Source organism: Nuphar pumila, chromosome 4 (genome assembly GCF_984573655.1).
Source record: "Nuphar pumila chromosome 4, dmNupPumi1.hap1.1, whole genome shotgun sequence".
NCBI classification, from domain to species: domain Eukaryota; kingdom Viridiplantae; phylum Streptophyta; class Magnoliopsida; order Nymphaeales; family Nymphaeaceae; genus Nuphar; species Nuphar pumila.
Window position 1 is genome coordinate 13038015 of NC_143252.1, and position 16779 is coordinate 13054793.

A 16779-nucleotide genomic window follows, 5' to 3' on the forward strand; every position below is an offset into this window, starting at 1 on the left:
GCCCTGACGGAGGCCTCCCTCTGTTTCTCTTTCTCTCATCTCTCCCTGTCCTCTCCATGCTCTCTCGTCTCTCCATCCCTACTCACTCCGGTGAATCCCTTCCTCTTCGCTACTCAATCCAGTGACCCCCTCTTTCTTTGATGCTCACTTTGGTGACCCACTGCGCAACTCCCTCCCTCTCTCTTCCTCACTACTCAATCTTGTGACCCCTTCGCTCTTCTCTGCTCACTTTGGTGCCCCCCAACCCTGCTCGCTCCCTCCCTCTTCCTCGCTGCTCACTCCGACGACCCCCTCCATCTTTACTACTCACTCCCTCTTCACACTCTGCTCAGGCTCAATGTATAGTTATCTGACTCTATTTATTTTTAGGTTTTTGTTAATATTTTTTTATGATATATATCATTAAGCCATAAGAGAATAGGCCATTCTTCAACTTACTGTTTGCATGGTTGAGTACATTATGGATTTCATTTTTAGGGTTCCAATACATTTGATTTCAGTTGAGAGTTTTTTCTGTTTCTCCGCACCATAGAATGTTCACCAATAGTATGCTTGAAAAATCTTAACATTTTAAGTACTCAATACACATCTTATCACAAAAGCGCATCATGATCTCTTTCTTGTGTTAGAAACACATTTTTATCGTCAATAGATGGAAATTAACCATGACAATCTTGATAGAACTGAGTTTCAACATGAATATTCAAACATGGCTCAAGCTTGAGCTGAGCCTTAAGCCACCAAGCACAAGCTCAAACAATGCTTGGTTTTATAGATCAGTTTATGTGTAGGACCAACACTTTCAACTACTTTTTCTAACTAAATCATGTTTGCACAAGGTTCTGTGGAGGCTTAAAACGTAGTCTAGATGATGGGAGCTTCATTAAAACATTCCAGTGTTTTAATGAATTTGAGTTCTTTGGCTCTCTACAAAAAATTTCAATATAATTTCTTATGGTCCAGTAAACCATCATTTCAGCAAAGTCATTATGCTGAGGACAAGAAAATTCTTGTGCATATGTGTGTCCAGGTGTGTATATGCAGAAATTGAACATAAAAGGAAGTCAAAATGCAGATCAATTCAAGTTCATTGATCAAACAAAGGAATCACCTACTTGGAACCAGCCAAATTATTTTTATGCAATATGAATACCACAGTGAGGCACCATCTGTGCTTTTGAATAGCATGAAATATTGTGCAATATGCATATGTAATTTAGAAGAGAGTTCTGTATTTTTTGAATGGCATATCATACTGTACAATGCTTCTGAATTACATATGCATAACTGCTTAATACCAACTCTCAAATAGGACCAAATCAACTATAAATACATACTAAGTACAAAAACATAATCAGGCTAAACTGCATCTCAACTTCACACTAATTAAGGTTTTAGGGTTTTTTCAATAAGCATATATATATATATTATATGTGAATGATGTTTGTTTAGGTTGTTCATGTTTGCAATTAGGTTCTAAAATATTTTTTTTGAAATCAATGCTTATGTGCCTATGTGATTAGGTTCTGAAATACATTTTTTGAAATGAATGCTTATGTGTTTAGGTTCTGAAATATATTTTTGAAATGAATTCTTATGTGCCTATGTGATTAGGTTTTGAAATATATTTTTTAAAATGAATGCTTATGTGCCTATGTGTTTATGTTTTAAATGAAGAATGAACTTAATTTAGAATTTTTGTTATTTGTTACTCTTAAAATGAATTTGGTTGATCTTTTGATACGTGTGCCTTAGTAGGTCACGTGTGTTATTTTGAAATTCGTAAACACTACAACATGTCTCCATCACAAGTAGAAAAAGAAGACTCTGTATTATGAGAAAGTCCTAATTGGTTGAAGGACTCATGGCTAGACCTAGAAATTGATATAAGTGCAATTGAATACCTACCTATTGAAGAGTTGACAAAGCATTTAGGGTCATAAATGAAGTGTAATATAAATGCATGCGTTATTGCTCTCTTTTCTACCTTTATATTATTTTTTCCTCTTGGAGACGAGTTCAAAAATATATATGACCTTTATTTATATTTCATAATTATGTGTTATCTTAACTCCATGATCTTGTTGTTGTCGATCAATTGATATATCTGCAATTTATGAATCGTTTTCTCGTAATATATATCAAATTTAATGTTGTTCTTGTATGATAGTGAATATTCTTAAATGATTCAATTTTGTATAGTGTAGTATAATCTAATATTGTTTGCAACATATGTCGACATATTCACAACAGAACCTTCCTTCCTACATCTAAAATTTTTAAACTCTTTGCTTATATGATAAGTGCATATGTTTTGATTTCTAAACTCTTTGCTATAATTACTATAATTAAAATTTGATTTATGTGAATAATAGAAGTGTATATGTTTATTTCAAGCTTAGAGATGATAAAATGGAGTGTAAGAGGTTTGTATTTGAAGTGTGTTTGTTGTAAGATTTGAGATGATGTAGTGGGTTTGTATTTAAAGTGTATTTGTTGCAGGCTTAGATATGATATAGATGGGGTTTGCATTTTTTAAGTGTATATTTTTTGAAGTGTATTTGAAGTTTTTGTTGAATGTATGTTTGAAGTATATGTCATTAGTTTGAAGTGTGTTGAATGTTTTAGTATGTTTGAGGATGCATGTTTGAAGTTGAATGTTTGAGGATGTATGTTTCAAAGTGTATATTTGAAGTTTTTATTGAATGTATGTTTCAGTTGTTAATTTTAGTACATTTGAAGTTTTTTTTGAAGTATATATTTGACGTGTATGTATTTGAATATAAAAATAAATTTTTAAAACTAATCAGTAATTTTTAATTTGTAAGTTTATAGCCTATAACGACAACATTCCTGCCTTGCTGTTATAGACGAGATTCTTGTCTCGCCGTGATAGGCTGGTTATACCGGCAAGTTAATTCTCTCTGTTATAGCCTACAACGATGAGTTAATGCTCACCGTTATAGACTATAATGGCGAGACAAAAATGTTATAACTTATCCTATAACGCTGAGCCAAAGATCTTGTTGTTAAAATAACCTCGCCATTATAGGCTACCCCGCCACTATTAGTGTTCTTAATTCAGACCTTCACTCTTTAACAACAACCTATAAATGTAGTGATTATTGGTCAACAAAGGTCATTGTTTTGACAACTTATTCTTGCCATTATAAGCCAATAGTAACTAGAAATAGAACAATAGCAGCCAAAAAAATTGCGCTATTAACCTTCATCCTTATAGTGTAACTTGCTATTAACATTCATCCTTATAGTGTAACTTGCACGTCGACTATGCAACATATATGTCACTGAAAGCATGGCTCTCATCAAAAATCATGAACAGCCTGCTCATACGAGCACATTTAATCTATAAATGAGCAATGCCAATGTAGTGATATCTGAAAGTAACCACAACAGTATTGTTTCTTGGATTTCAACCTTCACCAACAATAACATATTGACAATTTACACTAATGAAATTGACGGGTGCTATTAAAATGCCAACAATAGCATACCACTCTTCTACGGAGAGGAACATTATTGAGCTCCTTGCAGGGTCCTGTTTTACCAAATAACAATAAACTAAACCGAAGACCATTGGATACCAAATTAAAAAAAGACGGAATCACATCACGAGATCTCAATATCTCATAAACAATATATAAAGCAATAAAATGTAGCTTGTATGCGAGAAGCCTTAGTCTTATATATATATATATATATATATATATATATATATGAATCAAGATTTTTATAAGTTTATTTTTTATTTTTTATTGTGTACAGATGTGATCTAGATGCTCCAACAAAATCTTTTAAAGCTTGAAAATCCAAGGCTTATAAGTTTTGTAAATATTTAAGCATAAAAAATGGCATTTCTTGATCTTATTACGCTGATCCAACAGTCAATTTTTAGCAAAATAGACCACGCTGACTGCATAGGGTTAGATTTGCAAAAACCTATAAAAATCTCAATTTATATCAACAAACAAATTTTGCTGGTAAAACATATTCCGGTTTCCTATATATGTGTGCGTGTCATAGATAGTTGGGATGTGGTTTGGAAGGAAGGGGTCCATGACGGAGAATGCTGATGGAGAGGGACGAGAGGAGACACACGACGACTTTTTAGCTCCATATTCAAGAATTTCTGATCCAACGGTAAGTAAAACCCACCTTGGTAATTCGAAAAAAAAATGGAAATTTTGTAGAGAGAAGAAAAAAAATTAGAGGTGGAGGGGGAGTTGCTTGTTTTGGTTCTAACGTCCCACATAACAACCTTCTCCCAACTGGTTGGCTGGCCGCCAACTCAAATTTACAGAGTTGTTTCGAGAGGTCAGCAATCCTCTCCTCCCCCACATCCCCTCCCTTCTCTCTCTCTCTCTCTCTCTCTCCCACCCACCATATTCCTTATTGTTATCCATCTTCTTTTGATTTATTTTTCTATATTTCGTACAGAACAATAAGAGAACCAACTCCCCACAAAACAAAAAAAAAGAAAAAAAGAACAAAGGAAAGCCCGTTGTTACAGAATCGACAGGAGAGGCCTGCATCATCGTTTGTATTCTCCTGTCGATTTTTTCTATTTTGTGCTGTCTGGATGATGCAGGCTCCAGCTCAGTGATTTGTTCATGTATTTATTCTTCGGAAACATTGTGTAGTTTTTTTTGTGATCTTTCTTGGATCATCAAATTGGTTTAGTTTGTTTTCCTTTTTTTGTAAAAGTGAGTGTTGGAATGTCGTGTTAAGTTGATTGTATTGGCTGGTTTCTTGAAAGAATCGGGGTTTCTTGTTTGATGGGGAGTTGGTGAAGGGGACCAAGGTGGGTTTTTTGTTTGTTGGTAGTTTTTTTTTCGAGGAGGAGAGAAGGGCTTTTTGGGAGAGGGAAGTTTGTGGTTGGAAAAGGATTCAAGAATGCAGAACAATTTTTTTACGACAATGTTGAGCCTTAAATTGGTGGATGGGTGCAAGGGCAGCCGAGTTTATGCTGTGAATCCTGGTGATAAGGTTCAGCAGGAGCCGCGCGCGAACCATCTCCGGTGTAAATCTTCCCATAATCGTAGCATTTCTGCCGAGGATTCTAATCTTCCTTACGGGTAATGCAATGCTGTGTCATTTTTTCCTTTTGGTAGATACTTCTGTTTAGTTTTCTGTCATTTTTCTAACAGATTTGTTACTGCCCATCTCGATGTGCTCATCTTATACGATCCTTCATTCCTTTGATGCTTACCAACTTTAACTGAGTTGACATGAGACCAGGGTTGTTGCTTACATCTTAAATTCATTTGAGGAATTAGGCTTATGATAAGGACTATACTGGTTACTGATAGTTTTAAAAATGGCAGTTTGCCTATTTCAGAACTGTTGGAACCACCCATCAAGCCCCATTTGAAATTTGTGGATTTTGTGGAGACTTTGGCCAGCATTTATACAAAACTCGAGAATGCATCAGACGATGAAAAGTCCGATTTGTATATAGAACAATTTATTGTCTTAAGAGGCATATCAGATCCCAAATTGCTAAGGCGCAGTTTGCAATCTGCACGTCAACATGCTCGTGATCCTCATAAAAAGGTTGTGCTTGGTGCTTGGTTGAAGTATGAGAGGCGGGAAGATGAGCTAGATGGTGTATCTTTTATGGATTGCAGTGGAAGAATGATGGAATGCCCAAAGGCAGCTCTAGTTGAAGGTTATGATCCGTATAGCGCCTTTGATCCTTGTCATTGTAGAAGACCACCACTGAAGCCAAAACAGCATGTAGACCCTTATTTGGGTGTGGGTGGGTCAGTTGATGTGGTCAGCATGTCGGAAGTTGAAGAGGAGTATGAAGAAGAGAGTGAATGTTCTACTTCTGATTTTGAAGGTGACTATGTCTCTTTCTGCATAGGAGATGAAGAAATTCGCTGTCTTCGTAGAAATATAGCAGCACTATCCTTGCCTCTTCACACCATGCTCTATGGTTGCTTTAAGGAGTCTTATAGAGAAAAGATCAACTTTTCGCACAATGAGATATCTGCAACGAGTATGAGATCTGTAGATAGATTCAGTAGAACAGGCAGTTTAGATAACTTTGCTCCAGATATTGTGCTTGACCTCCTACACTTTTCAAATACGTTTTGTTGTGAGAGTATGAAATCTGCATGTGACAAATATCTTGCCTCTTTTGTATGTAGCATTGAAGATGCCCTTATATTCATTGAATATGCTTTGGAAGAAAGTGCATATTTGCTTGTAGCTGCCTGCTTGCAGGTTTTCTTACGAGAACTTCCTAAGTCGTTGCACAATCCAGATGTAAGGGAACTGCTTTGCAACCCAGAGGGCAGAAAACGATTAGAGATGGTTGGCCATTCTTCCTTTGCTTTGTATTATCTCTTGAGTCAAGTAGCTATGGAGGAAGAGCTGCAATCCAACACAACAGTTATGCTTTTGGAGAGACTAGGTGAGTGTGCCGCATCACTGTGGCAGAAAGAGCTTGCCTTGCACCAATTGGGTTGTGTCATGCTTGAGAGAAAGGAATATAAAGATGCTCAGAACTGGTTTGAAGCTGCTGCTGAACTCGGACATGTTTATTCATTAGCAGGTGTTGCTAGAACAAAATTCAAAAGGGGCCACAAATATTCTGCATATAAGCAGACCAACAACCTCATTTCCACCACTACTGCGTCCTGCAAATCATTATCAGCCGCAATTGGCTGGATGTACCAGGAGCGCTCTCTCTACTGCATTGGCAAGGAAAAAATGATGGACTTGAATTTAGCCACAGAATTGGATCCTACTCTTTCATACCCATATAAATATAGAGCAGTAACACTGATGGATGACAACAAAACTCATGATGCTATTGCAGAAATTAATAGGATTCTCGGATTCAAGGTTTCCCCAGACTGTCTTGAACTGCGAGCTTGGTTCTACCTTGCTCTCGAAGATTACGTGTTAGCTCTACAAGATATCAGAGCACTTCTCACATTGGATCCTACATATATCCTGTTCCATGGACAAGTTCGTGCAGATCAGTTAGTTGAGCTTCTCAGTTATCGTGTGGAACAGTGGAACTTGGCTGATTGCTGGATGCAGCTGTATGATCGATGGTCTTCTGTTGATGATATTGGATCTCTTGCTGTGGTTCATCAAATGCTGGAGAATGATCCTGGAAAGAGCCTTCTTAGATTTCGGCAATCTCTCCTTCTTTTACGGTACATTTCTTGTTTTGTAAATGTTTTTGACATTTTATCATTGCTATTATATTGTTAAGGTGCTTTCATCATCATCTTTGTTGTCATCATCATCTTCACCATAATTTTTATTGCCAATTTTTGTCTTGCTCACAGCCATCTATATTAGCACCTTAAGCATTATTATGATTTGTTATGTGTAGCTATACTACTGCTGCTATTTTTATCATTCTTGCAAGTCATAAACCTCAAAACATTGTTTATACAGAAATCAATTTCTTCTTTTCTTTGAGTAAATTCACAAAGACAAATTGGAGAGTAATGTTCTTGAGAGGAGGCAGCAACAGCAACCACCATGGATTTATGAGCACCTGTTTGTTATGTTAAATAAGTTCTGGACTGGTGCCTAATTTATATGCTGACAAGTCCCGAAGCTAAAATGATGCTGGTCCACAGTTAGGCACTTAGGCTTCATAATCAATTCCTTTCTTAGTGCTGGCCCAAAGAGGAAAAAAAATTACAGAATTTGCTGCTAGTTATATAAGTTACTTCTCACATTTTACTGACATGGATTTCTGTACATTGAATTTGTTTTATTATCGAAAATTACTGTATTGCCTCTTATTTTGTATGAATGGAGCAGAACAACCATGTGTTCAGGCAATAGGTCATGATAGTTTTGGCATGAAAGAAAAGTTTTTGCCAATTTATATTGTATAGAAGGATGAAGCAATTCTATAGACTGGCCACCACTGAGGTTGTATCCCATGTGGTAAGCGAGGTCCTGTGTCAAGCTGGAGGCCCAGTATTGAATCCCTCTGCCACATGGGGCAGATGTTGTTCTGGTAGGGGTCTGCCTAACCCCAGTTTGCCTTTCAAAAAAAGAAAAAATTCTATAGACAGGGCATAGGTGATCAGGTATTGACAGATTCATCACTGAAGGAAAATTTTGTGTACCAAATTCAAAAACTGTGGTAACTAGATAGAATCTTAAGGTTCAGCTTTCCCTACATGGACAAAGCTTTTGGAATCAATAGGATGTTTTGATTCGGACTGGTATCACTATAATGAAACACTAGTGCCAAGAACAATGTCACAAAGGACTACAAAAAAGGCACAAACACATAAACAAGATACCACTAATGGGCACAACACAATAGGCCACAAAGGGCAAATCACCAAACACTCACAATATGAGAAGAGAGAGAACTGAAAATATAACAAATAATGTATTAAAATGCTTAAACAAGCATTAAGAAATGGTGGGGCCAAAGACCCCTATTTATACAACTTTGGGGACCAAGGGGGGCTCCCATAGAGTCGTTGGGAGCTCCCCAACGGTCATATTTATGACCGTCGGGGAGAGTCTCAATGACTCTAAAGGGGCTGATCCTTTTCCCTTGGTCAATAAGGAAAAAGAAAGAGAGAAAAAAATAAATAAAACCCAAAAATGTCCCTAGTGGACATGACTATTTACATAGGTACAAAATGACTAAATTGCCCCTATTGGGCATTACAAAAGATAGAAATATATATATATATATATATATATATATATACACACACACATATATATATATGCAGGTGCAACAAACACGTCAAGAGAGAGAGAGAGAGAGAGAGAGAGAGAGAGAGAGCAGGGGTCCTCCTCCTCCTCTTTCTTCTTTATCTCTATGGAATAGAGAGAGAGAGGGTTGCTTACCCACACAAAGAGAGAGAGAGAGAGGGCTGGGGTTGTCCTCTTCCTCTTTCTTCTTCATCTCGCTGGAATAGAGAGAGAGAGTTGCCTACCCACACAGAGAGAGTGTGTAACGCCCCAAATTTCAAACTTGCGAACCTTTTCAGAAAACAGGCGAGAGACTAGAAATATCTCTTTTCTTCAGAGTTTGTTTATGAAATCAGCGGAAGATTTTTCTTTTGATAAATCATAAGGCAAGCTGACAACTTTGGGCACGTTAGCTAAAAGAACCAAAACTCACAAGATTCAGATATCCCAACGAAAATCCGATACAAACCCATAGCGTCCAGGACGCGAGCTAAGAGCAGGAAGAAGAAGTCCTGAAGCCATCTTGCAATCACGCCATCGCCCGTAGAGTACCTAATCATCACCTGTACCCATAGAATGAGTTAGTTTCGCGAAAAACTAGTAGGTGCACAAGAGAGACTACAAGAAACCGAATTAAGTACATTTAATTCAGTAGGTCACGCAGTTTAAAACAGATATGCAGTTAAACAGGTAAGCAATGCAAGCAGGTGAATAGTGCAAACGCGTAAGTAGTACAAGCGAACAAGTAGTGCGAACAATAAGCAGTTCAAAGCAAGTAAGCAGTGCAACTGACAAACGCAGCATACGATTCAATTGATCGTAGGCTGTGAACCACCACGCAACTAGCTTGTTCTCGTTCCTAAAACGAGGTCTCTGCATTTAATCACCATCAGGACATCGTTTGTCGCTCACTACTTCTAACAAACGCTTTGTTCTGAACAACCTTAATCTATTCTCATCTCTCAAAGTCTTACGCGACTAACTGTCACCGATTATGACTCACTAAGGCATCATACTTTATCAGAAAAGCCCACCCTTCTGTAGAAGGTCCAAAACATAATCACTAACTCAAATCACTAACGATCTGATTCTCACACCTGAGTCATGCATGTAATCATGCTAAAACAGAAAGCCGAAACTATGAATTCATAGTTGGCTATCACAAACAATCTCAGAAGATCGTCACAGCTCACCCTAACTTTTTATGGTAAGCAAAAACACAAGATCCACGTCGGATCGTTCGGTCCGAGAGATATACTACCGGACAAGGAATTTCCACCCTAGAGGGTATACCTGATCTTGGACCCTACACTTCCTCACAGAAGTTCACCGTCTTTGCGGCTACCCGTTCGTGGACAGTGTACATCCTCACAGGGATCTCCCACTCTAGCCGGGTCACCTGATCTGGGAAATGTATAACCTCATAAGGAATTCCGCTCTAGATGGTATACCTGGTCTTGGACCATACACTTCCTCACAGGAGTTCACCGCCTTTGCGGCTACCCGTTCGTGGACAATGTACATCCTCACAAAGAATCTACCACTCTAGTCGGCTACCTGGTCTTGATCATACACGCCTCCGCAGATAATTCTTTGGAGATCAGGTCCTCGACAGACATCCTACTCGGTGATACACGCATCTATACAATCGACTGCTCCGAACAGTTGACCACTCTTGGGGTCAGTAGCCACAATATGGGCACAAGCATGTATATTAGCATACGCATCGTATCACTTCACATAGAAGCATATAATCCTACGCATTGTATTGTTGCCACAAGGAATATTGCAATCCTCAAATAGGCCCTCAAAGCATGCGTAAACGACACATGAGAACACACAGATATGACAATCCAGTTGATTCTATGGGCAAAGAGTAACTAACTCTACCCGTCAGCCAAACAAAACAAATGAATAAGACAAACACTCATAACAATGCTCGTAAAACATATAATTACCATAAAATGGCTCAGTCCATCAACAAGTAATTAAATTAATCGTAAGGCATAAACCATTGCATCACAAGCCATTCATAAGCAATCATACGGCAGCAGTTATATCACAATATGTAAGCAACTTATAAGACAAACGGTCACATCAATCCTAGTTGCCACCAGTTCGTAGATTACGAGCTGTATGCAATCACATCAATCATAGGAGATGCAAGCCAACAAGTGCTACGCTACAATAAGCACCAAACAGTTCGACCAAGGGATAAAGCAAGTCACATGCTAATATGTAGCAACTGGCATAATGCTATTATTATAAGCATTTAACTAGTATGAGAAACTCCTTATTACTCCGCAAAGAACTACGTAAACAGTTTAACCAGCTAGAGTAACGCCTTGACAGGCGTGCACAGCTCAACGAGTGACATACTGAACTACCGAGCAAGCAAGCGATTCAGTAGTGCAAGCGAATCTCACGACCCAACGACTAGTGTGAACGTACCTTATGTTTCGATAATTACTGGCCTGTGGGTACGCAGAGGCAAAACATAGAAACAACTGAGACTAGTTCGGGCATCTGTTATTCCATGTATTTTCAATAACCCGAATAGCTAGTTGAGTCCGCTCTAATGGGGACGGCTTTAGCCGAGAGAGGATTCCCCAAAGGTTGAAAAGCAGTGCCACAGATGCATCCAAATTCTGTAGAAGTGTTGAGCTAACTTGTGTAGCCCCTTTCCTCTTAACTCCAATGACTGGGGAGGCCGGATCATTGCCCGTGGGGTGGTTGTTAACAACCTGTCCATTGGAGTTTTGTACCGCTCTGTCCTCTCCCTTGACAGAATAACCAGAAGCGAATGGGTGCGTTAGGGGTTGCTTAACTAACGACCCATCCTATGCTGTGGTCTTTAAACCACTCGAGCATCTTGCATGTGAAGGCGAATGTGAGGCCATTTATGTGATTACAGCATTGTGCATTTAGCACTGTTCGAGGTCGCACAACCATCTCATCCGGTCATCGCAGTACTAGACGTGTCGTGCACGACTACAAGTACTCTAGGATAAAGGGGGTATAGCTCCTCAATAAAAAGCCTCAATAGGAGTGTTTCACAAAGATGTAAAGTTATCAACTTTACTTTATCTTTTGAAACAACAGTACCTTGTGCCAACATTATGCATGTGATTATCTCGAATCACATCCGCTAGCGGGGTATCTGCACGTCTCGCATGACTCGATACCGGCCTCGATAGACGAGATGCGGGTTTCTCAACAGAACACCCGCTAAGAAGTTCGCTCGAACCCCTAATTCGGGATCACCCGAGATATGCCAAAAAGGCGAGTAGAACCAGCAAGTCACGTCCTTCTAAATGCTTCGATTTAGAGCAGTCTTAGATGCTTTTGCGCAGCTCCCTAAAATCTCAAGTCGACTCTGCAGGACTGTTCACACGAAGAGCCAGGATCCTTGCGAGGTGTCCCTCTCCTTAGACGAGGATGTGTCGCTCGCTCCCGACTGAACTCTTGTCGTAAGAGGGAGAGTGGTAAATGCCCCTTGCATCCTCCACGAGGATGCCCTTAAGGCATACACAAAGAGCAAGAACCTACACGTCATCTGCAATAGCAAGGCAATACCAACACATATGCAAAAACAAGAGCCTAGGCGCAAAGCGCGATGGCAAAATAAGGGCGGTAAGCAGAAGTGCAACGCAAACCCTCGGCACAACGCCCAATGACAAGTAAAAACTGTAAGCAGAAGTGCAACACAGAACCTTTGCGCGATGCGCAACGGCAAAGTAAAGGAACTGTAAGCAGGAGTGCAACGCAAAACCTTTGCGTGATGCGCAACGACAAAGTAAAGGACAAGGATCGCGAAACCACGTCCTTGAGTTAAATGTGTACTCGTATAAATATATATATATATATATATATATATTTATATATATATTTATTTAATGGTCTCTTTTTAGTTAATTGAACTTAATTCAATTGTCCAAGTCTTCTGTGCAATCTGCTCCTACCTTGAGAGGTGACGGTCCTCGTATGCCAGCTGCGTAGGTAAGCATGAGCTCAAGCCATGAAGAGCGAGCAAGATCCACCGTTCAACCTGCGATGCTTAGAACTTTAGTATGCTAAACCATAAAGAAAACAACAGGAGGTGAGTCCGACAAGACCCGATGCGAAGCAAAACAAGGGACTTCGCTCCTTGTAGACAAGCTACAGAAACAGAGGCCAGGGGCACGAGCCCTGCTTAGCGCGGCAGGAATAGGGAAGGAGAGCCCTGACTTTCTGCCAACGAGCAGAGGCAGGGAGGCCTGCTCCCTGCCAGCCAAAGCAGACCGAGAAGAGGGGCAGAGAGCAATCGCTCCCTATTTGTAGAAGACTCAGGTAGCTAGGGTCCAACCCCTGCCGACCTGTCAGCGGACGAGGGGGGGCGGAGCGGAGCGGAGCCCCCCTGTCGGAAAAACAAACGAAGGCAGGGGGCAGCAAGGGCATCACCCCTATCTTCCAACCAGAGAGGAAGGTGGCAGCAGAGGGGCGTCGCCTCTGCTGGAAAAGAAGGTGTCAACAGGGGCATAGCCCCTGTCGGCGGGTCAACAAAAGAAAAAGAGAAGGGAAGGGGGGTTGCGCCCCTTCCCTGACCTCACCGAGCGGAGGGTGCTGAAAGGTTGGTGCCCTCTGATCGGCCAACAAGAGAGAGCAGGGAGGAGGGGCTCGACCCCTCCCCTGCCGAAAGAACCACGAAGAGGCAGGGGCTCTGCCCCTGCCAAGAAATCCACAAAAGGCAAGGGGGCAGAAGCCCCTGCCGAAAAGGTGGGCAAAACAAGAGGGACAGGGGGAGCGGAGCCCCCTGCCGACGAATGGCGACGACAGGGGGTTCTGCCCCCCTGTCAGTCGACCCAAAGAGAGAGAGGCTGGGGGGAGTCCCCCTGCTGACGACAGTCCCCCCCCCCCTGTCGGCCGATCTTGAGAAAGGCAGGGGGTAACCCCCTGCCGATGAGAGGCGACGGCAGAGGGCTCTGCCCCCCTGTCGGTCGACCCCTCACCGAGAAGAAGTGGAAGAGGAGGCGGAAGGAAGAGAAAAGAGGGGAGGTGGAAGCGTACTTGAGGTCGCCGGAGTGGAAGGCGGTGGCGGTGGGTCGTCGACGCCTTCGCAGTAGAGAGAGGGAAGGAGATGGTGGTTGTCGACAACTATGGTTGTCGGCTCCCTGCAGCACACAGGATGAAGGCGGTGGCCGACGGCGAGTCACCGGCGTCGGTGGCCGCAGGGAGGAACGAGGCAATCGGTCGGGGAAGAGAGACCGAGAGTCGAGAGAGGGAAGGAGGTTTCGAGAGCCTCCCCCCTTCGTCGCTGCGTGCTTTTAAAAGCACGCAGCCGACTTATTTACCCGGGTCGGATCCAACCCGGATCCAAAAAAAATTTATCCGATTATTACAGAGTGAGAGGGCTGGGGTCGTCCTCCTCTTTCTTTTTTATCTCGCTGGAATAGAGAGAGAATGAGACAATTATCTAAAAAAAAAACTGTCAAAGGAAGATACGTGGCCCTTGTATTGTCACATCAACTGACACTTGTTATCCTCAACCAACTGTAACTTGCTTGCCTTTAATGTTTTTTCTTTTTGAAATTTAAATCAATAACAATTGGCACTTCAGATTTTTCTTTTTTTAATATTTTTGCTGTGAAGAGCAGGAAAAAATGTGTTTTCTTTTGTTGAAATCTACACCTTTTGCTTTTTTCTTCTCTCGTATCTGGACTTGGGTCTGTTGGGTTTACTTTGACTCAGTTGGATTCAAACCTAGGTCAAAGTAAACCCAGGTTTGAATCAGTCTAGGTATATTGAGCCAAGTCTGTTTGAGATTTTATATATATATATACCCTCTCACACCCTCACACCCAAGTTTTTTTAAAGTGTCGTATCGCTGCACCCGCACCCACACTCGGACCTTCACCTATGTGACACAAATGATAAACACACACACACACACACACACACACACACACATATATATATATATATATATATATATATATATATATATATATATATATATATATATATATATATATATATATATATATATTAATACCCTCCCTTAAACTAAGAGTGAGATTACCGAAAGTTTGCTTAGGAGAAAGGAGAACCAAGGGGATGGCAAAGCTTTGGTGAAAGAATTTGCAAGATGATACTCTGAAGTGACATATGGTAGTTGAATGGTGCCCCACAAAAACTCGTCTCGAACATAATGACAGTCCATCTCGATGTGCTTTGTTTGTTCATGTAAAGTATAGTTGTTGGCAATGTAGATTGCACTTTTGTTGTCGCAATACAACTTCGAAGTAATAGAGATGAAGACTCCCATATCTTTGAGTAGGCTTTTTAACCAGACAATTTCAATTGTAGTTGTGGTAATTTCCCTATACTCGGCTTTTGTGAAAGATAATGATACCTTTTGTTGTTTCTTAAATCTGCAAAAAATTAATGATTCTTCAAGAAAAACACAATAACCTGTGGTAGAAAAACGATCATCGGGGTTACCACCCCAATCAAAGTCAATATAAACAATTAAATTTGGAGATGATGAAGAAGATAGAAATAGTCTTTTTGTTATTGTTTCATTAAGATATCTAATAATTCGTATGACAATTGCCATGTGAATAGTAGTAGGAGCATTTTGAAACTGAGTTGCACTGTGAACAACATGAGCAATATCTGTCTTAGTAATAGACAAATATGTTAGAGATCTAATCAATTGACGGTAAAGAGTGTGATCTTCTAAAGGAGTTCTATCATTGACTCTCATCTTAGTATTTATTACTTTTGGAGTCTCCACCTTCTTTTCATCAGTTAATCCAGACTTGACAATAATAATAAATGCAAGCTTCATTTGAGAAAGAACATATCCTCTAGGAGAATATGCAACTTCAATTCCTAGAAAATACCTTAGAAACCCAAGGTCAGATATATCAAAATTATTTTTAAGAACATTTTTAATAAATTCAATGCCCCTATTATCATTCCCAGTGATGAACATATCATCAACATATAACAACAAAATAGTTATGTTGTCCCCTGCATTCTTAACAAAAAGAGCTGTATCACTATAACAAGAAGTAAATCCACTATCAAGAATAAATTTGCTAAAGCGGTCATACCAAGCTTTTTGGAGCTTGTTTAAGACCATAAAGGGATTTATTAAGTTTAAGGGTTTTACCTTTTTTTATCTCAAGACCCGACGAGGGATCTATATAGACTTCTTCACAAAGATCTCCATTTTAAAAATTATTTTTGACATCCAATTGGTAGATAGACCATTGTTTGATAGATGCTAAGGCTATTAAAGTTCTTACACTAGTCATCCTAGCAATTAGAGAAAAAGTTTATTCATAATCAATTCTATATTCTTGAGAATACCCTTTATCAACTAACCTAGCCTTATATCTTTTTAGTGATCCATCACTTTTTGTTTTTACTTTATAAACCCATCTACACCCAATAGCCTTTTTTTTCAAAGGAAGAGTTACCATTTTCCAAGTGTTAGCTTTGTTGAGTGCCTCTAATTCTAGTTTCATTGCATCTACCCAATGTGAATGTTGCTTGGCTTCTTTAAAGTTTGAAGGCTCATGATGAGAATAGATCATCATTAGACAAACTATATAATTTGGGGAAAATGAATCATATGATACAAATATTTGAGGAGGTCTAACACTTCTAGAGGATCGTCTAGGTAAGGATTCCTCTACTTGGTCATCTAAAGAGAAATTTTGTAAATATATATCAAAAGCATTTTTATGCTCATTTCCATCACGCCGCCAGGTATATACACACGAATATCATTAAGATTCTCATTAGGAGAATTATCCCTTTGAGGAGAATTGTTATCACAAGCAATTTCATCATCACAAATCATATAATTAGAAACATTAGAATCATTTCTAGGTAATAAATCAAATAAAAAAAATAATCAACGTCTTTTTTGGGCTTTTGATGTTCAAATCCATTTTGGTCCTCAAGAAAATTCACATTTTTTGAAATATAAAGTTTGTTATTTTTAACATCATAACACCTATATCCTTTTTTATTTTCACCATAGCCAATAAAAGCACATTCAAAAGCTTT

At 39.7% G+C, this 16779-nt stretch overlaps 1 protein-coding gene across 1 annotated transcript in view; it reads left to right on the top strand.

Annotated features, from left to right (window-relative positions):
• Positions 1-4280: 4280 nt before the first annotated feature.
• LOC149839415 (ethylene-overproduction protein 1-like) overlaps positions 4281-16779 on the top strand; it is a 29315-nt gene continuing 16816 nt past the window's right edge. The window contains exons 1-2 of the mRNA XM_090004118.1: positions 4281-5096; positions 5346-7193. Of these exons, the coding sequence (XP_089860244.1) occupies positions 4915-5096; positions 5346-7193 (2030 nt within the window). The 5' untranslated portion in view covers positions 4281-4914. The remainder of the gene's footprint in view (positions 5097-5345; positions 7194-16779) is intronic.